At 35.2% G+C, this 24,509-nt stretch overlaps 1 protein-coding gene and 1 pseudogene across 1 annotated transcript; one reads left to right on the forward strand and one right to left on the reverse strand.

The window, feature by feature from the left end:
• The first annotated feature begins 207 nt into the window (after window positions 1-207).
• On the forward strand, window positions 208-14,191 carry LOC140875672 (myosin-6-like). Its single transcript, XM_073279427.1, has 39 exons — window positions 208-621; window positions 941-1,069; window positions 1,202-1,345; window positions 1,664-1,809; window positions 1,894-2,050; window positions 2,215-2,273; window positions 2,359-2,518; window positions 2,995-3,144; window positions 3,213-3,349; window positions 3,453-3,599; window positions 3,679-3,780; window positions 4,200-4,257; window positions 4,381-4,482; window positions 5,034-5,071; window positions 5,210-5,336; window positions 5,444-5,614; window positions 5,698-5,829; window positions 5,919-6,028; window positions 6,802-6,862; window positions 7,027-7,204; window positions 7,499-7,704; window positions 8,517-8,636; window positions 9,069-9,167; window positions 9,323-9,535; window positions 9,629-9,768; window positions 9,951-10,062; window positions 10,142-10,162; window positions 10,270-10,353; window positions 10,817-10,987; window positions 11,474-11,617; window positions 11,772-11,960; window positions 12,305-12,412; window positions 12,481-12,551; window positions 12,639-12,738; window positions 13,029-13,085; window positions 13,283-13,339; window positions 13,525-13,605; window positions 13,751-13,833; window positions 13,914-14,191. Exons 1-39 carry the CDS (start codon window positions 619-621, stop codon window positions 14,023-14,025), a joined length of 4,479 nt encoding a protein of 1,492 aa, XP_073135528.1. The 5' UTR covers window positions 208-618; the 3' UTR covers window positions 14,026-14,191.
• An 840-nt stretch (window positions 14,192-15,031) lies between these two features.
• On the reverse strand, window positions 15,032-23,956 carry LOC140887012 (protein BLISTER-like; annotated as a pseudogene).
• Between the last annotated feature and the right edge of the window lie 553 nt (window positions 23,957-24,509).

Consider the following 24,509-nt stretch of genomic DNA (forward strand, 5'->3'; position numbering starts at 1 on the left):
GGGCCAAGAAAAGAATAGGAGGGGCATTAGAGTCATACCACATTCAAAGATAGCTCGTTCGTTAGGCGTTCTGTTAATTGCTCTGCATGTATACGTTATGTTATACAACGGGAAAACCGATGAGACACGAAGAAGAAGAAGAAGAGAGGAGAACATATTAGACAAGAAGGGAATACGTTTCCATTCCCCAGCGAAACGAAAATTTCGTAGCAAAGGGGGATTTTTTTTTTTTTTGAATTTTTGTGTTTTTGTTATCCCTTCTTTGATCTATATTCACACCCACAAACACACAAGGAAAGATTTGCGTTGATAAAGGGTCGAGAATTGATATTTTCTTGTGACGATTAAAAGGGATTATAAACCCTCATTCTCGATTCCTATAAATCGTTTCTTAAATTCATGCATTGCTGCTGGCATTTGTGTAGATGAAGAAACAGAGAGTGAGGGGGAAATATTTTGCGTCTGAGGGTAGAATTTGTGTGCATGCTTAGTTTTTTTAAGGTGATTGTGACTTGGTTCATATGCACGTGACGTTTCGTGGTCAAGAATTTTATGGGTTTTTTGGCATTGATCATTTGAGAGAAAAATATTAGAGTTGGACTGCTTGCGATCTCATAAATGGTAAGCATTTTGGTTTTTTGCATTTGTTATCGTTGAATTATTTGTTATAGGCCACAATCGAATCACGTATTGCATGAGATTTAATTTAAAGCTTAAAAATCATTGGTCTTGTCATCGATTTCTGTATTACCAAAGGCTTGGTTTACGGCTTCCATATTTATACTATCAGCTGTGAACTTTTTGGATAAGTATATCAAATTAAAACTGGACACCACAGACTGCATAATCATATTCCAATGAGAAAACAATTTGTAAAATATGCTGTTCAAATAGGTTCCGTAATAAGTATTTAAAAAAATGAGCTCCACTTGTCTTACAGGCTGCTTTAGCCAGTATGGCTATTGGATCTCCTGTATGGGTGGAGGATCCCGAGTTAGCTTGGATAGACGGGGAAGTTGTGGAAGGTGAAGGTGAAGAGATTAAAGTGATTTGTTCATCAGGGCAGACCGTAAGTGTTTCCTTTGCAAACCTTCTTGTTAATATCTTCAGAATAAATGCATAGATTTTGTTCCTTCTTACCATTTAAAATTAAAATATTTTCAAGGTAAGTTTTATTTTTTTCATCTTTATTTATTTGTAGGTTGTAGCCAATGTCGCCAATGTATATCCAAAAGATCCAGAGGCTCCTTCATGTGGTGTGGATGATATGACAAAACTCACTTATCTGCATGAACCAGGTGTTCTACAGAATTTGAGAAGTCGATATGATATGAATGAAATATATGTGAGTATGTTCAGTGGATTATAATTTCCTACTTCTTCAAGACTGAAGGCTTGTTGCATGTAGTTTCCTTGATTTTATTTTCTCGTTAAATTTTCATTTTGCAGCAGAGCAGCATTCTTATTGCTTAATTTTTTTATATTTGTTGACTAGATTGTGAAGCTTCGTAGCCAACACAACTGGTCATATTTTTTTTATCACTCGTAAGGGTGTTTTCCTAGATGCGAGTGATGTAACTAAAATTTTGTTCTTCACCACTAAATCTTTCTTACTTTTGTTCCATACTGTTTTACGTATCCTAAATAACATGGTTTTTTGCAGACTTTTACAGGTAACATATTGATAGCTGTGAATCCCTTTCAACGGTTACCTCACTTATACAGTACAGAGACTATGGAACAGTACAAGGGAATGGCTCTTGGAGAGCTGAGTCCACACCCTTTTGCAATTGCAGATGCTGCTTACAGGCAACATTTTGGATTCCTCAGAATGCTCCAGTATTGTTCATTATATTGGATATTCGTTTAAAAGAGTGTCCTTTTTGGATGCAGGCAAATGATTAAGGAGGGTATCAGCCAGGCAATTTTGGTTAGTGGAGAAAGTGGAGCTGGTAAAACAGAAAGCACTAAGATGCTAATGAGTTATCTTGCACATATGGGAGGAAGAGCTCGAGCTGAGGGGCGGAGTGTGGAGCAGCAAGTTCTTGAGGTTTGCGTCTTGATAAACATGATCTTTTTTCTTGTCTGTGGAATTTACATCTAGCTTTTCTATTGCGCTATTGACCACATCCCTCATTGCCTCCATCCAAAAGTGGATTTCATTAAATTATATCTGTCCTATTTTTTCATTCCGATATTAAATTTTGTTCACAGTCAAATCCTGTTCTGGAAGCATTTGGTAATGCAAAGACTGTGAGAAACAATAACTCTAGGTCAGTCAATTTTGACTCAAAATAGCTCCTGCATCCTGGTTATGTTGGTATTTACTCTAATTTTTTTAACAAATCCTCATTGCAGTCGATTTGGAAAATTTGTGGAGATTCAGTTTAACAACAATGGTAGGATATCTGGTGCTGCAATAAGAACTTATTTGCTGGAAAGATCACGTGTTTGCCAAGTATCTGATCCTGAAAGAAACTATCATTGTTTTTATATGCTTTGTGCTGCACCCGCTGAGGTAAAATGTAGTTGATGTAGGTTAAATCATTGTTTATTCATATCATATACTAGCAAGCCAGAAGCTTATTTGCACATACCTGTGGAGGTCATAGTATGCCTTTCTTTATTATTGGCTTTAATTTTCTCTGTTGAATTTAGGGAGCTTGCGATGCCATTATTTTAGTTTCTTTTTATGTGTTACTGAGTCCCCGATTTTAGGATACACCACGTTGTAGTGGAAAGATCATATGCAAATCCATAGATATGATAAAACTTTGGATTTATTTTTGTTGAAAAACCAGCATGCATGACCTTTGGGGTGGATGGAACGCAATGTTGTGCAATTCAAGTTGATTTCTTCTATGTTCCTGTCAACATTTTGCAAAATGATTAACTATATTTGTCCTAAATTTTTATCATTTTATTATGATTTTAGCCTTTTGAGTTCCTTTCTTTTAAGCCAATTTTCTCATTTTTTCTTATGCTTGATAATAGGATATTGAAAAATTCAAATTGGGAAATCCCAGGATGTTTCATTATTTGAACCAGTCAAATTGCTATGAATTGGATGGAGTTGATGATTCGAAAGAATACCTTTCTACAAGGAGGGCTATGGAAGTTGTTGGGATCAGCTCCGATGAACAGGTACAAGAATTTGGACTTTGTGTTTATATTGGTTACTTTAAATTCTTTAGTAAGATTTTCATTTACAGGATGCAATTTTCCGAGCTGTTGCGGCAATTCTTCATTTGGGTAATATTGAGTTTACGAAGGTTAGTGAAAGTGATGCTTCACAGCCGAAGGACGATCAGTCTCTGTTTCATCTGAAAACAGCAGCTAAGCTTTTAATGTAATAAATTTTCTTCACTCAGAATAATTCTAGATTCACTCTTGTTGATGTTGTGGATTTTTTATGAGGGCCAAAAAACACTTCATCCGAAGTCTCTGTATAGGTGTGATGAGAAGTCCCTCGAAGATTCCTTGTGCAAACGGGTCATTGTTACTCGTGGTGAGGCCATAACAAAAAACCTGGATCCAGATGCCGCAACTGTCAGTAGAGATGCTTTTGCTAAAATTCTCTACTCAAGATTATTTGACTGGTTAGTCAGATGTGTACTATTTGATAGAATATTCATTATAGTGCATGTTTTACTCAGCTATGTTTGCTTTCTCTGTCAGGCTTGTTGACAAGATCAACAGTTCCATAGGCCAAGATCCTGATTCAAAATCCTTAATCGGGGTGCTGGATATTTATGGATTTGAGAGTTTCAAGACAAACAGGTGCTTAACCGGTATGCTTAATATTCATCATTTATGATGGTTAATATACTGCAAAATACTTCATAAGAGCACTGCCATTTCTGATGGTGCCTATGGACTTGAATGCTTGATTTCCAGCTCTCTTTTCCCTTTCCCAAGCAATTTGCTATTGTTCTCGCTGTCTCGGTGAATGGAGCCCTATAATTTTGGCTTCATTTGTTAGGTGATATTGAACATAACAAAAGAAAAGGACACATGAGTGTTTTACCTATGCAATCCCGTGTTTAAATAAGTATGGTGATTGTTGCTGTTTGTAATAACTCTCACTTTGGAAAGTAAATATACGTGACATCTGCACAATAATGTATCTTTCATGCTAGACTTTGATATCATATTCTTTAGATTGCTAATTATTTTTTATTGTTAACATGTTACTGCAGCTTTGAGCAATTTTGTATTAATTTGACAAATGAAAAACTGCAGCAACATTTCAATCAGGTGCGCATATGTTAAACATACTATTCTCTTTTATCATCTGTCAGAGGTTGACATTACAAATTCTACAAGTAAATAAGATCAAATAAAGCAAAAGTTGACCCAAGATCACACTCATTTGTGCAGCATGTTTTCAAAATGGAGCAAGAAGAGTATACAAAAGAAGAAATTGATTGGAGTTACATAGAGTTCATTGATAATCAAGATATTCTTGATCTTATTGAAAAGGTTCGAACATCAAATACTATGTGCTTTGTAACTAATTATTATGTTTACTTCTTGTTCATCATTTTTCTAGTGTTAGAACCATTATCGTTCATTATATATAGGAGATATTCTAGAGTGTGTGACACTTGAAAGAAAATTATCCAGAGATTTATGATGTGACTATACATGATATTTATGATGAGAGATTTACCTGGTGATACATTTCACTTGATAATGTTCCTCTCTCCCCTGCTGGCAAAGCTTGTGTTTCATTGACATGCTTATTGACGGAACTATTGCCTAACTATTACTGTTAACCATGTTCTTCAAAAGTAATAGGAGTTCTTTTGCATGTTCTATGACCTTAATTATCTGTGATTTCTTTATTAGTATTAAGTTACATAAAGTGATGCCTGTCCATAATAAGCCAACTTTTCGTGGAAGCATCTTACAATGAAGAAGTAATGACTTTTGTGGTGGGCATATTTTTTTGATTAGGTCATTTTAGTTTTATGTTGTATGACTTTTTTCTACCTCATGAATTAATTTCTGATCTGATCTATTTTTCCTAGAAACCCGGCGGCATTATCGCTCTTCTTGATGAGGCTTGGTATGTATGAACTTTTATTCACATATCTCAACTGATATCAGATTCTGCATTATCAAGCACACACCTTCTAAATTGTGTATTTCATGCAGCGTGTTTCCTTATCCTGCACACACCTTTTAAATTGTGTATTTCATGCAGCATGTTTCCAAAATCTACACATGAGACTTTTGTCGAAAAGCTATACCAGACGTTTAAGGATCATAAGCGCTTCAGCAAGCCTAAGTTATCACGGACCGACTTCACCATTTCCCATTATGCCGGTGATGTATGCGCATTTTATATGCATTAGCAACAGAAGAAACATTGGAGTACTTTGCTTAAGAAAAAGGATGCTTCTCCGATTTTAGTTTCATATTTTGTGCACCATTTCAGGTCACTTATCAGACAGAACTGTTTTTGGATAAGAACAAAGACTATGTTGTTCCTGAGCATCAGGCTCTCCTTCGTGCTTCAAGCTGCTCCTTTGTGTCTGGTCTCTTTCCAGCTTTATCCGAGGAATCATCAAAATCATCAAAATTCTCTTCTATTGGTTCTCGATTTAAGGTTCATGTTTTCCCACAGATTTTGAACATTAGAAGTAATCTTGATTTTACTATTCCAGTTCATCATTGTCTCATATTTTACAGCAACAACTTCAAGCTTTGCTTGAGACACTCAGTGCTACAGAGCCGCACTACGTTCGTTGTGTGAAGCCTAATAATCTTCTGAAGCCTTGTATCTTTGAGAATCCTAATGTACTTCAGCAACTTCGTTGTGGGGTGAGATTCTGTATTTCTTTTCATTTGTATCCTCAACTGAATTTCTTGCTTTTCTGACCATTCTGAAATTAATAGAAATTTGTTTCCAGGGTGTAATGGAGGCAATCAGAATTAGCTGTGCTGGATATCCCAGTCGAAAACCTTTTGATGAATTCCTGAATCGATTCAAAATTCTTGAGCCATCTGTTTTAGATGGAAGGTACTTTCTGCGGCCATTGTTTATATCGACATTAATGAGCGTCTTCTTCATATCATGGAAACGAGCTGTTACACAAATGCAGGGCTGAATACAAGGTTTTCTTTAAAGTGCTAAAAAATGTCAATAATGACAACACACAAACACAGTCTTTTCTAATGTATAATTTAATTAATGTGGTGCTAGATGAAAATCGAGATCAACTAAATAACTTCATTCTTGACGTTTTACCAGCACAGATTCTGAGATAAATTTTGGCATGGTGACTTGGGCTGCAAAGTAATTAAAAAAAAATCATTTTAACTTATTGATAATCCTTCGACACAATTGTGTTTCTGACCATTGCCCATCTGAGGCATTCATTTTTCTCTGTTCTGTGATCTAAATTTATTTATTCTCTTGCTAAATTGGCTTCTGAGAGATGTATGCAGGATAACCATGATTAGAAAGCGCTTTTCTCAAGTTGTCTTCATTGAATGTCATAAATGAATTTGCATTGAAGATGTTATGTGGTTCACGTTTTAATTTTTGGAAATAAAAAATCGACATGTTATAAGGAATCGACTATTTGCCTCACATTTTTTACACTTAAATCTACTTTGGCTCAGATCCTCAAGTGTTCCTCTACTTTTTATTCTGTTAAGGTTCAATTTAATGCCACTTTCCATCCTATGCTCTAGATTTCCCAGGGTTCTTAGATTCCTTCAATAATGCTTCTGCTAAATTTCTCTGGACCGTATCCTGACTGATATTTCTAATTCCTTGCTCTGTGATAGTTGTAATGAGTTCACAGCGTGTCAGAGACTTCTGAAGAAGACTGGCATTAAAGGTTATCAGGTACTTGCATGATGACCGCTTGTTTGAATGATTTGGACTCCTGCAGAATATCAAATTAAATTCTAGACTTTTTTCCCTGCCTTCATAGGAGATTGAAATCATCATTTCATTGTGTCATGTACCTATAATCTGAATTATACGTTGAATCTCATCTGGTTTTACAGATTGGTAAAACAAAAGTTTTTCTCAGAGCTGGTCAGATGGCTGAACTTGATTACCTCCGAAGTAAGGTCCTTGGAAGTTCGGCGTGTATTATTCAGAGGAAATACCGTTCATATTTGACGCATAAAAGCTTTATCTCATTATGCAAGGCAGCTGTTCAAATCCAAGCTCTGTGCAGAGGTAATGACTGGTATCAGATGCCTTTTTCTTTTATTTTTTAATTAATTATCAGCATCTATCTCTTCTCATGTAGTGGTAGACCTTGGATTTGGGGAAAGGGAGGGTGGGGAGCAGATTAATAGATCAGGGGGGCGAAGCCAAAATTGTAGGACAAATTGCATAAGAAAATAAAATAAAATAAAATAAAATAAAAAACTTCAATTCAGGGAGTGACTTCCCTTCTCTCTGCTCAATCCACCGATGTTTTCATACACCTTTCTTTATCCTGTTAATTTATTTTACATGTGATGCCAGGACAAGTAGCACGCCAACACTATGAACACAGAAAGAGAGAGACTGCAGCTTTGAAGATCCAGAAAGGTGCACGAATGTTTAAGGCTAGAAAGTTTTATGAATTGTTGTGCTCTTCTGCTGTTCTCATTCAAGCCGTGATCCGGGGGACAATTGCGCGTGATGAGCTTCGGTTAAGAAAGCAAACTAAAGCAGCTATCATCATTCAGGTAATGTTCACTTACATTGCAGCATTAATTAGCATATGGTTATGCAAATGTTTAGATCCATAACATATTGTCTTACTGAGGCTAAACCAGCTTTTCCTATTGAGGATCTATGGTTTCAATAGTACAGTTATGAGAATATCATGCCATGAACAAGAAGACTTTAGTTAAAAAGAGGAAAATTTAACCACTAAATTTCTGAAAATTTATAAAATAATGCCATATCAACTTGCTATTGTATCAATCATAATTGTGCCTTCTTATCTTTGATGTGAGACAATTTTGAATTGTGTTTGATATAATGCTGTGTCCGATCAAATAACACACCAAACTACACCATAGGGGAATCGTTCCAGTAGAAATTCAGGTAGTGTTTTAAAAATGATATGAATTGATAGTTATGTAATGCTGTAACTGACTGTCATTTTTGGAGAAAAAGGAAATCTTCTGCTTTTTGATTAATTATCATGGACATATTCCAATATTTATTTTCAGTCATAATATATGGTGGAGGTATTTGGTTATGGACTTTTTCTGTTCATTGATATCTATTGTCATCTTTCGTGCCAAAATCATCCCGAGTCTTGCACACTATCTGGCATTGTCTATTATACGGTGCTTGTTTAATAAATATTATTGTAAATTGAGTAATTATCATTGAAGTTCCTGGTAACACAAGTAAATCTTCACATCCATTTATTTATTATGAATCATACACTTCTGCAGGTAAGAAACTTTGTTTATTCAGTTAGATTAGATATACAACAGTAGGAATTTTATATTTGACGATTCCTCTCTCATACTATTTATTCTAGAGTCATTGGCGAGGATACTACGCCGTCAATCAGTATTTATGGTTGAAGGTAGCTGCAATTGCCACTCAATGTGCCTGGAGATCAAGAATGGCCAGAAGGGAACTGCAAAAACTTAAAATGGTGAGAGAACTTATGTCAGCCTTTGTGTCAGATTGTTAATTCAAAGAGAAGGTTGAAACATAAGTAATGTTTTTCTTTCGAATCATATGATTATATGTTATTAACCATGGGAAGGAATTTATCTTGCAAATGATGGAGCATTCTGAAAACCCAAGCAAACCAGTCTCAGATTTAGCTTTCAGACGACATCTGCATTAAGTTGTGTTTATATTGGTTGCTTTCTGTAGAAATAAGTTTTCCATCTTCTTTCTTGTTGCTTCTGTTAATCTGAAATTTTTTTCGCTCTCGGACTAGGCCAACATGTAAATAGGATGTTGATTGTGAAATCTGGATGCTTCATGGTTTCTCAGTTGTTCAAGTTAAGTTTGAAGCACCCGTATTTATTTTGAGAAGGTAACTTTATCCGGTAACTTTTTCTTGGATTTCAATCAGGCAGCAAAGGAAACTGGTGCACTCAAAGAAGCCAAAAACAAGTTGGAAAAGTATGTTGAGGAATTAACTTGGCAACTGCAGTTGGAGAAACGCATGAGGGTGATTTGTTGTTTAAATTTACATTTACATATTCCATTAACCTTATAATTTATGATGAAGTTTGTTTTATCTAGTGTATCATCTCTTTTGCTATGTAAGAAAGAGAAAAACGGGAATCTTTCATGGTCCCTAATTGCTGGATTTGTTCTTCTTAGGCTGATATTGAGGATGCTAAAAATCAGGAAATTGCAGAACTGCAATCTGCTCTGGAGGAAATTCAATTGCAGTTTCAAAATAGTAAAGAAATATCGATAAATGAAAGTGAACCATCAAATATGGTATCCGAGAAAGTCCCTATTCAAGTAGAAATCCCTGTTTTTGATCATGAACTGGTCAATAACCTAACAGCTGAAAATGAGAAGCTGAAGGTGTGAGTTTAAAAAATCATGTTCATTCCTGCCTTGGCTAGATCATATTTAAGGCTTGTAATGATGATTGGATACTCTTAATTGTTCATTTAGTCTTTAGTTAGGTCACTGGAAAATAAGATAGCTGAAACGGAAAGAAAGCTTGATGAAACAAGTAAGATTAGCGAAGAGCGATTACAGCAAACTTTGGAGGCAGAGTCAAAGATTATTCAGTTGAAGATTACAATGCAAAGGTTGTTACTTTAAAATAACCTCATCTCATGAACCTTTCATCGGAAAACAGAGAACTCATTCATGGAATTAATTAATCATGTTTCTTGTCTCTGTTTCATTTATACTCTCACGTGATATTAAGAAAGATAGAACATACTATTACTGCGGCTCATGATATTGTTCCATATTTTTTATATCATAGGCTTGAAGAGAAACTTTCAGATATGGAATCAGAAGAACATATTCTCCGTCAGAAAGCTTCGTTAAATTCTCCTGCTGGGAAAATTTCCGGACATTTAGTTCAAAAACCAATGGTTAGGATGCCATCAAAAATCTCAGTTGTATTTTTGAATTTACTCTGATGGTTCTTACGGCCTCTGTTTTCCTTTGCAGCCCTTGGAGAATGGCAATTTTGTAAGTGGATTATACAGACAATAATTTTACGAGATTAGCATGACTTGTTAAAATATTTGAAAGCCACATTGGTGCTCATTGATGATTTCTAAAAGTTATTAATTCAGGAATCCCTACGTGTGGCAGCTTCCAAAAGATTTGGCACTGACTTTGATAACAAGATGCGACAATCTAACATCGAAAGACAACGAGTATGCTCCTTTTAGATATTTAAACTTTGTTTTTAATGCTATTTTTGGCCTTCTTAGGCTAATGAGCAAATAGTGGTATATTATCATTTCTATAAATAAAGGGCTTCCACAAAGCATAATTTTCTGTTTTGAGTCTTTGGACCATTTTTGGGCTATGGATGAATTGCCAGGCAAAACATATAAAAAAATCATATTGTGCTTCAAAAAGAAGGTTGCTGCTAGTGTTCCCAATGGTTCAAACCTGTTTGATGTGTCTCCGATGAAAACGACAGTAATTTATTAGAAAGAAAAAGAATTAAAACCGAGTAAATGTTGCCATGTTTTTTTTTTCTAGTATCAGTTCAATACCTCTTCTAAGTCACGTCTTTCTGTCTTTCCTTGTCGAGGAACTGAATTTCTGTCCAACATATGAACATTTTGAAGGAAATAAATTATAACCAGTCATGTTTCCCTTTTTTCCCAGGAGAATATAGACTCTCTAGTCAGATGCATCACGGAAAATCTTGGGTTCAGTGAAGGAAAACCAGTTTGTGCCTTTACCATTTACAAATGCCTTATTCACTGGAAATCCTTCGAAGCTGATAGAACTAGTATATTTGATCGTATTATTCAGAATGTAGGTTCTGCAATAGAGGTGCGTGATCTGAAGCTATTAGTCATTATGTATTTTCATTCTTATGGAAATCACCGCTACGCTGCTAATTTGTTAGTGAAATTTAACTTTTCTCCAAGTATTTTGCATCTGCTGATTAGGAGTTAAGAGTAAAGTATTTGTTGAGGAATTCGCAAAAACTGATAAATCTGTTTATTGTTTAATGGACTAATTAATAAATTTTATTGAGCTTGGAGATGTCCAGTACACTTATTTAAGCTCAAGTCTAATGTTTATTTTCAAAAGATGGAAAATATGAAATCCTGAAAAAGGATAGGAGCTGACATGGCTGGTTTTCACATATATCTTTTTATGACATCTATGTCTAGTTAGGGAACCAAAGAACCAAAATGATTATCAGTTGTGACAAATTGAATCATAATCCTAGTCATTCTTGATTGAAGTAGTTCAGCATCTTGTATGTTACAGCTGTCCTTGTTAATACGGTTTTTTTGTATCTTGTTGCAGGATGAAGCAAACACCAATAATATAGCTTACTGGCTTTCAAACACATCCACACTACTGTTTTTACTTCAGCAAACTCTAAAAGCTACAAGTTCAACTCCAAAAAAACCTCCCCAACCTACTTCATTTTTTGGAAGGATTTCCCAGGTGCGGAGACCTTATATGTGTCAACATACTTATAATTAGTCCCTTCCAGAGATATTTCACTGAAACGTGACTGAATTTGAACATTCTTAATAGCAATTTGGTTAAACACACCCAAAAGAGACAGTAAGCAATATGATTTTTAGCAATTTTTCAGGGCTTTCGCTCCTCGCCTTCTTCTGCACACCTTTCAATAGGTGGACTCGATGGGATTTGCCAAGTTGAGGCCAAGTATCCGGCTTTGCTTTTCAAGGAGCAATTGACTGCTTACGTTGAAAAGATCTATGGAATCATTCGGGAAAACTCGAAAAAGGAATTGTTGTCACTCGTTTCTTTGTGTATCCAGGTTGGATTTTCCCATTTTTGAAAATTCAGTTTTCCCATCTTTATTTGGTTTTGTTCGCGATTACCATCTATGGATATTTTAGCTTCTTTTCTAAAGTTGCATCTTATTTTTTGTGAGTCCTAATTAGGATTACATAAACAATTTAGTTATCTAGTTTTCATGCATGCATGATTTCCTTCCCTTCTACATGATATTATGGAAAATAAAATCTTATTTGAAAAAGCCAGTTGAATAAGACAGCAAGAGTCATGTATGAATTAGTCCTAGAAATTGTTTTGTGGCGTTGTTGAATTTGCTTTGCTAATGTTTTGTGCTGATTGAACTAATTTCAACGAGTACTTCAGGCACCTCAATCATCTGGTGGATCATTTAACGGTAGTTCTCCAAGAAATCATTGGAAAAGCATCACCGAGAGCCTAAATGGGATTCTAACCACTATGAAAGATAATTTTGTATGTAAACCTATTCATAAACTTGTTATGTGATTATGCAACATAACTTATCAAAATTGTTGTTTCAGGTTCCTCCAGTCCTTGTTCAGAAAATCTTCACCCAGATTTTTTCTTATATAAACGTACAACTTTTTAACAGGTGTTGCTTAAAATATTTTCGGTGGTGTTTCTGTTGCTAATACAACAAAATTTTACTCTTTATTTCTGATGTTTCATTTTTCTGCAGCCTTCTCCTTAGCAAAGAGTGTTGCACATTTAGCAATGGGGAGCACATAAAAGCAGGATTAGATGAATTAGAACTCTGGTGCGGACATGCACGAGAAGAGGTAGCTTTGGTTGCAGCGCATTAATTTATGAATTTTTCGTTAATATATTGCAAGTTGTGTAGGATAAGAAGGATCCAATGCCACACTATATATAGTAGGGAGCATTATTAACGTTGGATGTATGGGATCTAAATGCAATCTATTTGATCCAACAATACTTAATGAGCCTGGCGTATGCCATTGAATATAGGATAGGAAAAACAAGAGTTACTTTACTAGCATGCTTTCAGAACATACTTTCAACAGTTATTGCATCATATGGAGGTTGTATAATTAGTGTCATTTTACAGTATGCAGGCTCATCATGGGATGAGTTAAAACATGTACGTCAGGCTGTAGGATTCCTGGTATGTTTCTCTTGTCCTTTGCCTATCGAACCTTTTGTAAAACATTTCTATAATAATTCGAATTTTGAGATATTTATGCTTGAATTAATTATGGCATCGTACTTATCTAAAATCTCGACAACCAACAGAATGACAATGTTACAATACCCCCTGACATTAATGTATTTCTGAGAGTAATTAAGCATCTTTTGATGCAGGTAATACATCAGAAGTCTCGAATAACATATGAAGATCTTACAACTGACTTGTGCCCTGTAAGACTGCCCTGATGTGTTTGTTTTATTCCGAGTACTAAAATAGCTATTAAAGAGAGCTGAGGCAGGAATTACGTGCAGATTTTGAATCCAAGATATCTTAGTTTATTTGAGCTGTGTGATTTGTATTCTAATCCATAGCATAAGCACCATGATGGACCTTATTTATGCTTTGTTGTTTGCAGATATTGAGCATTCAACAGCTTCATAGAATTTGTACACTCTACTGTGATGACGATTATGACACATGTAGTGTGTCTCCTGAAGTTAGTTTCCTTTTTCATTTTTCTTCCTCGATATGCTTTTCAACTTCATTTCAGTTATATAATCATGGTGGACAATGATTTTGAAAAAGCATCAACTATTTTATAGCATACTGGCACTCTCTCAACTTTATATTCATCTTATTAGGTAGTATCTAGTATAAAGATACAAATGACAAAGGATTTTGATGAAGCCGATGGCGACTCCTTTTTGTTGGATGAAAATTCGAGGTACCATGACAAGACAAAGATTTAGCACAACATAAAAACAATAAAAGCTCATGACTGATTAACCTTCTCTATTTGTGCAGCATCCCCTTCTCCATCGATGATATCTGTAGTTCTCTCCAAGAATCAGACTTCAGAGGTGTAAAACCTGCAGCAGAACTACTTGAAAATCCAGCTTTTGAATTTTTGCAATAACAGGGAATTGGCTTAGATGTAGCTTCATGTTTCTTCTCCAGTTAACCACAATGTATATCCACCTCCTCGATTTCTTTCCGATCGCTTTTCTTGTTCTATCTCAGCATCGGCCTTGAATGTACAATTATGTAGTTAGAGTAGCAAAAATCTGTAGGTTTTAATCTAATAGTTGGAGCAGTCTATCTCCCTACCTTAGATCATGTTATAGATAATATTTCTTTTAGCAACTACTTGAGGAGATATCCTTTAGGAAAGCTGTTACTGCCCTGTTGTTGTCAATGAAGGAATCGTGTATGCTTTATTTTTTATGCATTCGTGAAAAAGAACTACAAATGTGGTTCCATAATGCTACTATTGATGGCTATTTTCTTAGCTGTCTGCTTATTTTTTCTGGCTTCAGCATATGCCTCTGACTAAGGTTAGATTTGCCTTGTAAATTTTCTTACTTGAGGTTATGGAAGATGGCTTAGTTTCGCGAGTTTTTATTTTTATTTTTGCTTTTTGGCTGACAAATAGTAGATTTCAACATATAAAGGGGGGAGACTAACATTAAGTAAACATAATCACATGAAGTTGTAAATACTTCAGTTTCAATTATCTACTTGGACTTTCATGGTAAGGGGAATTCTGGAGCTGAGATTGGAACACAAACTCATGAGCAATAACAAGCAAATTCAGAATCCGTATAATTTGCCTGGACAACATTAGCCAGTAACTCAATTGAAATTAATAATCATACAGTAGTGTGTCAGAGTCGTTGAAGAGGCGAGATTTTTCATTCACGCGTCTGAAATAATTAAAGAGGGAAGTTTTCCCCAGAATTAATTTTGAAAATAAAAATAATCAGCAAGTAAAATACCCAATCACGAGGCAGATATCAATTCGTAATAGCATAAGACTTTTTACGTGATAAATTGAAGAATCAATATGAAATGAGCGGACGAATTAGCAAAATTCATTCCATGACATTTCACACCAATAGTCTTTGGCATCTTTACAACTCTTATGTAACTCTTGACTGTTCTATAATGTAAAAAGATTAATTGTTGTCAAAAGAATTTCTTAGAATGCGTAATGCCCAACTTACATGTACAATTATACACCCGCAGAAGTATCACAAATGCTACAAAAACCTCCCTTTAATACCATAAAAAAAATTCTGATTCTAAATGCCCCAAAAACTTGAAACAGACAGACTAAATAATCGCGACTTTGCCAAGATACCTATCAACATTATCTTGGGAGGCCCCATAGAGTTTCCCGCTTTATGGAAAAAAAAAGAAAGGAGATGGGGTCACTCCCAGTATACAAACCGCAGCTCTATCTTGCCACTGAACAAAGGGAGGGGAAGATATGGCCGCGTCCAGATAACTGCATTATAGAATCATAGATGCTTGCTGGTTCTCTGCTTCGATGGCCCTCCAGGAAATAGCTTCAATATCCATCCCAATACTCTTTCCACCACCTACTCAAACAAAACAACGACAAGTCAAAATGGCACAGCAGTAGAATTTCTGAACACAAGATTATAATTTTTAGTTCTTGGTTGAATAATCGTCAGGATATGCAGTGTCACTGAACTGTACACAAATTATACTCAATTGGGTGATAGGCCAAATTGAGTCTTCCATCACATTTGATACTACTTCATCATTTATAACGATTTATCTCAAAGTGTCCTGGTTCACCAAGCCAACATTCCGGCAAGCATTTACTCCTAAATAAATTCAGCACGGTATATATCGAACATTTTTTCGATATTTTAAAGGCAACCAAACAAAACAATCTAACTGTAATAGATGCATCACCTCATCTCCTTCATCAGCATATGCGGTGTTTTCCTGCTCAACATGAAGATCTGGTTGTCTTGGTTGGATGTTTTCATTTGCCATACTTCGAGACATCAACAGCTCAAATTTTTGTGTTTGAGATTCAAGCTTTCGGGTCAATTCCTGGTTTAGTTCCTTCAACCAGACAGCAGCAGATAAAGATGAAATAAAATCTACCGTGTAGAAGACAAAAAGACAAGCCAAAACGACTTACAAAAATTAACATTTTATGGCTCTCACAGCACAAAACTTACTTTAAAATATGTAACTTTTTCCTCACATTCTGCCAACCATATCTAAAATCTCCCAACCAAACAGAAGGTGAAAAGACTAGTGTTCGGATGTGAATTGTTAAATTTTGTGATAGCCTTAATCATACTACGCTCCTGCGAAAGAGATTACTATGATGCATGAAATTTCCTGATTGCTTATGGGTCCCAAATCTTTGTGTATGATCTGCCAACCATATCTAAAATCTCCCAACCAAACAGAAGGTGAAAAGACTAGTGTTCGGATGTGAATTGTTAAATTTTGTGATAGCCTTAATCATACTACGCTCCTGCGAAAGAGATTACTATGTTGCATGAAATTTCCTGATTGCTTATGGGTCCCAAATCTTTGTGTATGATCCCATAATCTACCTGACTTTATAATAAACAAAAGTTGCAATTGCTTATGGGTCCCAAGTCTTTGTTTAAGATCCCATAATCTGCAGGTCGATGCATATGGCTACAAAGAGACATCACTCAGTAACAACATGTAGGTTTCATGATTGAGAAATCACCACCAACATTAAATTCCTTGGAGCAGTAGGTATGCTACAAAAACAATCTCAATTATCAAAAAGAAGATTGAATAAAAATTACCAAAAGATTTGACCTCTGAGATGATTCTGCTGACAAGGCCTGCCTCAACTGATATTTCTCCAAAGCCAACTGCAGTGGAAAAACTCAATTTACTTTTGGATTCTTGAAAAGGTAACTGCAGTGACACTTCAACTAAACAGTGCAAGGACTAAAGGGAGACTAGAGAAATCCACACAAACACACAAAGGTTTAAATGCCAACAGAATTTACCTCTGAGATTAACATGTTAATATTTTGAATTCTCATCTGATCAAAAGGAATGGTCAAAGGTAGACCTTCAAGACGGAGCATTATCTTTTCATGACTAAGAACATCACTTCTGAGCAATTCAGTCCCATAATAGTCCAAATTCGAAGCTTCTGCGACACTACCTATAATATATATCAACAGATTTCTTTTTAATCATAATTGACTAATCAATCACATGACCATATGATTCAAAACCTCGGGAATAAATTAGAAGATAGGAAAATAGTGGTCTGTCTGATTGAATGATACTCAGAGCAAGAAAACCCCAAAAATGAAATATTACGATAAAAAAACACCTGGAAGTTGCCCCTCAAGGAGCAATAAGGAGAAATCACCTATGTTTATGCAAAGAACATAATATCTACATACATTCACGAGTTCTTCATGCAATGACGAGAGACATTGAGTTCATCACAAGGTTTTCCACGGACATATTCATCAAAAATTTCAGTCCTAAACATACAACTCCAAAAGAAGATTATTACTCTCACACCAAATTAGAGCACTAAAAGAGAAAGATTATTGGAAATCCATACCAAGATCCTCTGTTGAAGTTGCCATTTCTTTCTTATTAGTTGATGTCAACAGATCTCCCACTTGCAGAAGCTTTTCGTAATTTGACCAGTAACAGTTTTTTCTCTGCACAAGGGGATGGTTATATCATTAGTACGACGCACATCGCGATTGATTCAGAATGAAAATAAGAGAGTTCAAATATAGGTTATACACATTATAGAACATATATAGACAGATTCTTATTAATTGTATGATGACAGAGATAGTCACCGCAGTTATTACAGGTGAGATCTGAATTATAATTATAAAACAAACAACATTAGGCCAAGCTACTTTGTGAAGAAGAAATTATTAGTTACTAACACAAGATTAGAAGAAAATGAGCAATGATATTGATCGATGTCAATGAACAACACAAGTCAAGCTACGATACAAGTACTACTCAAATAAGTCAGAGATCATCTGAGTTATTTTCATCCTTTTGATCCTAAAAAGGAGGACTTTAAGCCACCTTCTGGTAGTTTCCTACATGGATATTAGTCACCTGGAGTCCATTCTGTTTTAACCTTAAGAATTCCAGAAAAATAAAAGAGAAAGTTCACAAAATCAAGAATATGCAATGTTCCAATTGACTTAATTTTCAAATACAAAAATCTTCCAGTATCAAAATCATATTTGTCTCAAGGCTGATGCAGAAAACTATAGAATTGGAGTGACTCAAAATTCAGTGATGTCGATAATCATAATTCGTCAATAACAGTACAGGAATTCTCTTTTAGCAGGACTCCCTTCACCTTAGAACATCATCAGGCACTTGTGCTGCAACTGAGCAACAAAATGAAGAACAAAAGCAGACAAAAAGCCCATTCCTCTCTTTTCAGTTCAAACTTCAGCACTCTTAAGATATTCAAAACTTTTCTTTTTGACAGTAACCACTCATTTTTACATATCTTCTCTTGTCCAGTATAAAACAGAAAGTAGCAGAAGAATAATGTGGGGGCCATCTTTGAGCTCAATTTAATATAGTTCAGATAAAGTGAGTATTTGATGGGTTCCTTTGCAAGTTCCCAAAAACGAAAAAAAAATCAAAAGTTTTAAGTTTCTCGACGCACACGATTGAAATCAGACACCAGCAGGAGATCAACATCGAACAAGTTTCAGAGAATAGAGTGTGACAGTTTCGACAATTTCATGATTATACTTCTCTCCACTTCAACTTCCTAAATATATTGCTCTGAATAAATAAACATTGATAGAGCACATAAGTTGCACACCTTCTTGTAAGGCGTCAACAGTTGACTGCAGATCTTGCCTATCTTTTTCAAGGCGTGACAGTTTCTTCCTGTGGAGAGCAAAAGGGGCTGTTATTATGAAGCCTTTTCTTCTAGAAATGTGAATGTGATAACAATAAGAGTAATCACAAATTCACGATACCTGTAAGAAGAAACTTCAGCCTGGGAATTTTCCAAAAGCCGCTCCAATTTTAACTCATTAGACCTCAACTGTAATGCCTAGATGCACAGGTATACCACAGAAATGTAATCTGAAGAAACGAAAATAAAACTCCAAGCAATGTTTGGCATTAACGATAAATGGGGTGACTACTCCACTCTTTGCATCTATACAACTGCAGTCAGTATTCTTCCGCAGAATGATACTTCAAGAAATGGAATTATGGGAAAAAGTCTAGCAGACAACAATGGGAAAGATATCCCTTCTCCTCGAAACACCAAATGTAAACTGAATAAAGCATGAATACACAGCACCCTCTAGAGTTCAGACACCCCATTGCAATAAGATTTGACAAATGGTACTGTAAGCATTATTACTCTCCTGCCCAATTCAACGAAGTTGTTCATAGCTAAAAAATAGTATGTAATGAATTACCTTCTCTTCCAACCCAATAACTTCCGAAGCCAACAGCTTTGCGCGTTCATCAGCTGCATTACATTCCAATTGAGGATTAGCATATTCAATTTTCACAGCTTCGAGTTCTGCCTACAAATTTTTTACATCATGGGTCAAGTTAAGCAGAATAAAAACAAATGGATTATGGTGAGTCGAAGAGAGTGGAGATTGAGAAATATAAAAAGGAAAACAGTTGTTAACTGATCATCAATCACAATGAACACGATAATAGAATATGAAAGATAGACGTCAGTCAATTAACTCCATTATGCATAATCAAGAAGCTAGTCAGCATACCAACAACGGAGACATCCTACGCTGAAGACAACTACATAACACACCCAAAATTCTATCAACACTAACCAGTTGAGCTTTGATTTCTTCTTGTAGCTTTTCCAAGTCAAACTTCAGCTGGTTGACAAGGCTTCCCTGAAGAGAAGAGGAAAAGAGTCGCATCAGAACAAACAAGTCGTGCTACCAAATAAAAGAAAGATTGGAATCCCAACATTAGTTAGTATGCAGCACCAAGGTCAACTCAGAATTTGAAAAACAAAATTAAGAACACGATAAAAAGTTGATGAAAATAATCAAATATCTGAACAATGCTTTTACAAAACTCAAGATAATTGATTATATATACCATAAAAACACAATCTTGTAAATTTGAACTGCATGTCTATTTAACAAGAAAGGAAACATTATAAATTTGAATTCTCCGAGAGTCCAAATGACACCAGAAGTTCAGCAATATTATCGAGCATTGCATGTCTATTTAAAGAAGAAGGGAAACAACAATGAGAAGGCATAAGTTTTTAAACACAAGAGCTTGCCATAACACATGTTCCAGCTGTCAAATTTTCAGCATTCACGATAATAACAAATATACTGAAATTATTATCAAATTGATCAGGTATGCCAACTTGTTATTTAAAAAAACCCTTATAGACTCTCAAATACGAATGTGGGGCACCCTGTGATGGAAGTCCTGCATATCCAGCTAGTAAATGGTATTATATACTTCCAGAGCTATAATCAAATCAGGAGCCCAAAATATAACGTCAAGAGGACACCAGTTTCTATCATGATTGACAAAAATCATCAGCCAAGCGGTACTTTAATTTTACCAAAAGAAAAAAGAAAAAAATTGCAAGACATGCATAGAATGAAGTCTAATCATGTAAATTCCAGTTCTCACATGTAATCCACCAAGCAGCTAACGCATACGCTTTTTTCAGAAACAAGCATTGCAACCACACACCTGCCTATTAAAGCTATCTGTCAAAGTTGAATTTTCAGAAGCCAAAGACTCTGCAAGAACACGCGAAGTTTCCAGAGCATGTTGCAATGAGAATTTCTCCTGCGTTAAATCCTCTATGTGCTGCAAATAAATGTAAAACTGAAGTGACTCCAAAATACAAAAACCTTAAATCAGTCCCAAGAAAACAAAGTCCTGAAGAAGCAATCCGTCCTTATGTCAACCGAATAATCAATTTCATGGATCTTACAAATTAGTTTATAGCCCCAACTACATTTCCTATCAGCATACATCAAAAGACATTTCAACTCTTCTTTCATCCCTCATCAACATAGAACTGCACTCTGTCCAATACATCATCACAATAATCAGGGTTAATCCTACAACCATTCTAAAAGATTGCCCAAAAGGGAATGCAATGAAATCTTCAATTTCATCTATGCAATGATTATGTTAATTCAACAAACACTATCTATGTGAAAAGCAAATAGAATTGATTGAATTAACCCATTGTCAGAGATTGGAGCGTGATACTTTGTTGATATTTAGTGGGTTCTAAGGTCTCCACTTGACGTATCCGTTTTTTGTAATTATTACATGATCCTTTATATATATATATATATATATATATATATTTATATATATATGTATATAATATGATCTCATTTCTTACAAAAAAAGAATTAACCCATTGTAGCAAGACAATATGCGATAAAGATATAACGATATCAAGAAGCATAAAATATCAATACAGCAATTATAAATACGCGTGTTTAGGAAACCTGTTCCAAAGCAGCAAAGTCTTCATTTTGCTTCCGTGAAAGAAGATCATGCTTGCTCTCAGTGATATGATTGAATCTGTCAACTTCATTGCTAGACGCAATAAAAGAACTCACGGATTTTGGAGAAATTAATTCAGCCAAACTATTCATTGGGTAGACCTTGGAACTCGATGAATCAACTTTTGTTTCTCCAATGAGGGGAGGAGATGATGCAGGAGCATTTGAAATCTGAATGGAATCAAGGAAAGACGGACGCGATCTTCTCCCAGATGCAGTTGGAGATTGTGGCGCACGGTTTGACCATAATTGGGTGTCAGATCGATCAGAATATCTATTGTTAGATATCCATGGAGTTGAATGATCTAAGCCTCCCATATGAGCAGTGGAACCACTAACTTTCTTGTCCTCCATATCAGGAAACTCAGAGATTTTATGTCCGACTCCAAATACAGATCTGGTCATATTTGTGGAAGAACGGACAGAGTCTATGACACCACAGCATGACCAAGGAAAATATACAGAAAAACCATGCAACAAACACAGTTAGAAATTTCTGGAAAAAGGAGATGAAGGAGGAATCAAATGCCCAAAAAAGAACAAAAGTAGTTTTTTAAAAGTCCCGCGATCTTACTTTGGTAAGGTGAAGATATTATACCATTGCCCAGGTAGCCATCATTATCCAGCCTGTCTTGCATAAGAGCACTAATAGAATTCTCAGGCAAAAGATTCGGGGTAAAAACAGATGTACTGGAATTACCACGAAAAAAATCCTTTTCAGGGGTATTATCATAATTGGATGGGTGATTATCTATCCCATTGTCATTAGAGTGACTGGAAGCACGGTAAACTTCCTGGTGAGATGATGGGTGATGAGCCAAAATATCGTAATTTCCTAAAGTTGAAGCAACTTGAGAAGATGATACATCGCCATTCATTTCATTCAGGAATTCATGGTCAGCTCTTTTATGTTTATTCGAGCCCACAGAATGGGCATACTCATCGCCAATTAAGCGTGAATGCTTGGGAAAGGATATGTTTCCATCAATGTTATTAGCCAATAAAGAAAGTTTAGTATTTGTATCACGGGAAGAACTATAATCACTTTTAAAGTCGGTTTCAGTTTCTTGAATCCTATTACTTGCAATAAGATTTGAAGGTTCAAAACGACCTTCAGCAAGATCACAATAAACACCAAATCCACTAGAATCTACAATAAATGCTTCCTCTGATGCTTGCTTTTCAAGTTGAAGGTCGTCTGAAACTTGAAGTTGTGGCGTGGAAGCATCTTTCTTAGCCTTCTCTGCCGCTTTCTTTCGTCGAAACTCTTCTAACTGCAGCAAAAATACAAAAAATCGAACAAAATATGAACACACAAGAAAAAAAGAACTCCTTAATATGTCATGCTGGAGTACAATGACAAAATGTAAATTTGAGCCAACAAATCACTTCTCGAAATTTTGACAATGACAAAAATGTCACTGAAAAATAGGTGTGTCCGTGTTCAAATATATCCACGACAAACACGTCAAAACAACCTAAGCAAAATTCAGTTTTTAGTAGATGATATTGAGAACTTTATCCATCATTTTCTCAGGCACGGGATCCCACTGAGATGAATAAACCTAGTACTGGCACATCTTACATGAATTTGGCATTAACAGGGTGCATCTAGCAATAGAGAATTCGAGTTACTCGCAAGTTTTCAGTTTGTGGAAGAAAGTGCAACCCGCGGCCGCATTGCATATGCGAAATCAAAACTCTCGACAGAAAATGGAGAGACCTTCTATGGTTATCTGGTTACGTGTTGCTCAGCAGCAACTCACGGATGTGAATAAACAAGTACAACAAAATTAAAATTCTTTAGTTGTACTAAATACAAGAGAGTGGCATATGCTAAAAACGCAATACAATCATCAAGCATCATCCCCAAACAAAAAACTGCAACATAAAATAGTTATCAACAACTCAAATGAGCAATTATTATTATTATTATTATTATTATTATTATTATTATTATTATTATTATTATTATTATTATTATTATTATTATTATTATTATTTTAAATGTAGTGGCCACTGAAAAAACTGCAATTGAATAACCGGACAGGACTGCAAACCTTCTTTTTTCCAGTTTCTAAATGCCCTTGCTTCCTCGACACCTGCGCCGGCGCCATTCAGAACTCTTGTCACGGCGAAAATCTCAGCCCCTTAACAATTTTCCATCACATCGGCAATCAGATCACGGCATGAATTACAGACACTTGAAGAAATTTGTATCTATGTGCAAACAAAGATTCAATGAAATGTCAAGAAATGCAACGCTCCCGATGGAATCAACGGTCGGATTGCAACGAAAAAATCAGAAAGAAAAAAAAAATTTTAAGTAAAAGCGCAGGAGACAAAGGCCCGATCTGATCGGAGAAAGGTTGAAGCGGTAAAATCAAATATTACTCTCTCTATTTTTAACTTTTTTAGTTTTAGTTTAATTTTCTACGAACAATATCCCTTTCATCTCTCTTTTTTCTCCCTTTCTTCTGGTAATATTTCGTGAGTTAGAACTTCGCAGGTGACATGAAAATCGCATTTTGAACACAATTAAAGTCGCAGACACGCGTATCCAATGGTTTCTACTACTAAAATTACACGCAACAATGCTTGATAAATTTTAGATAAGATTTGTAAAAAATAAATAGATCACACTTAACTTCATAATTTTTTCTATCATTTAAATTCATAATTTTAGATGCAAGTGTTTTTAATATTTATTATTCACATTTTACGTGTTTGAATATATGAAAATTAACATTAAATCCACAACAAATATTTTGACAGTTTTTTTTATCCAAAATATTTTTACAGTTAAAATGCAATAGTTTTAACAACACGGTAGTATAAACTGACCCAAAACATAAAACAAAAAATACCATAACTAGACTGAAAGAAAAACAATATGATTTACATACATTTTGCACTGATCAGATTTTGAATTATCAAAAAAATATAATTAACATTTATACATTATACAGATGTTAAAAGCATAAATATTTAAATTGAAACCTATATATGGCAATTTGGTAAA

This window comes from Henckelia pumila, chromosome 1 (genome assembly GCF_033568475.1).
Source record: "Henckelia pumila isolate YLH828 chromosome 1, ASM3356847v2, whole genome shotgun sequence".
NCBI lineage: Eukaryota > Viridiplantae > Streptophyta > Magnoliopsida > Lamiales > Gesneriaceae > Henckelia > Henckelia pumila.

Excerpts from the sequence above, each read along its gene's own strand:
- LOC140875672 (XM_073279427.1), top strand. Across the intron at positions 5,830-5,918 it reads TTCAGCAACTTCGTTGTGGG|GGTGTAATGGAGGCAATCAG; the intron begins GTGAGATTCTGT and ends ATTTGTTTCCAG. Across the intron at positions 13,086-13,282 it reads GTCAGGCTGTAGGATTCCTG|GTAATACATCAGAAGTCTCG; the intron begins GTATGTTTCTCT and ends CTTTTGATGCAG.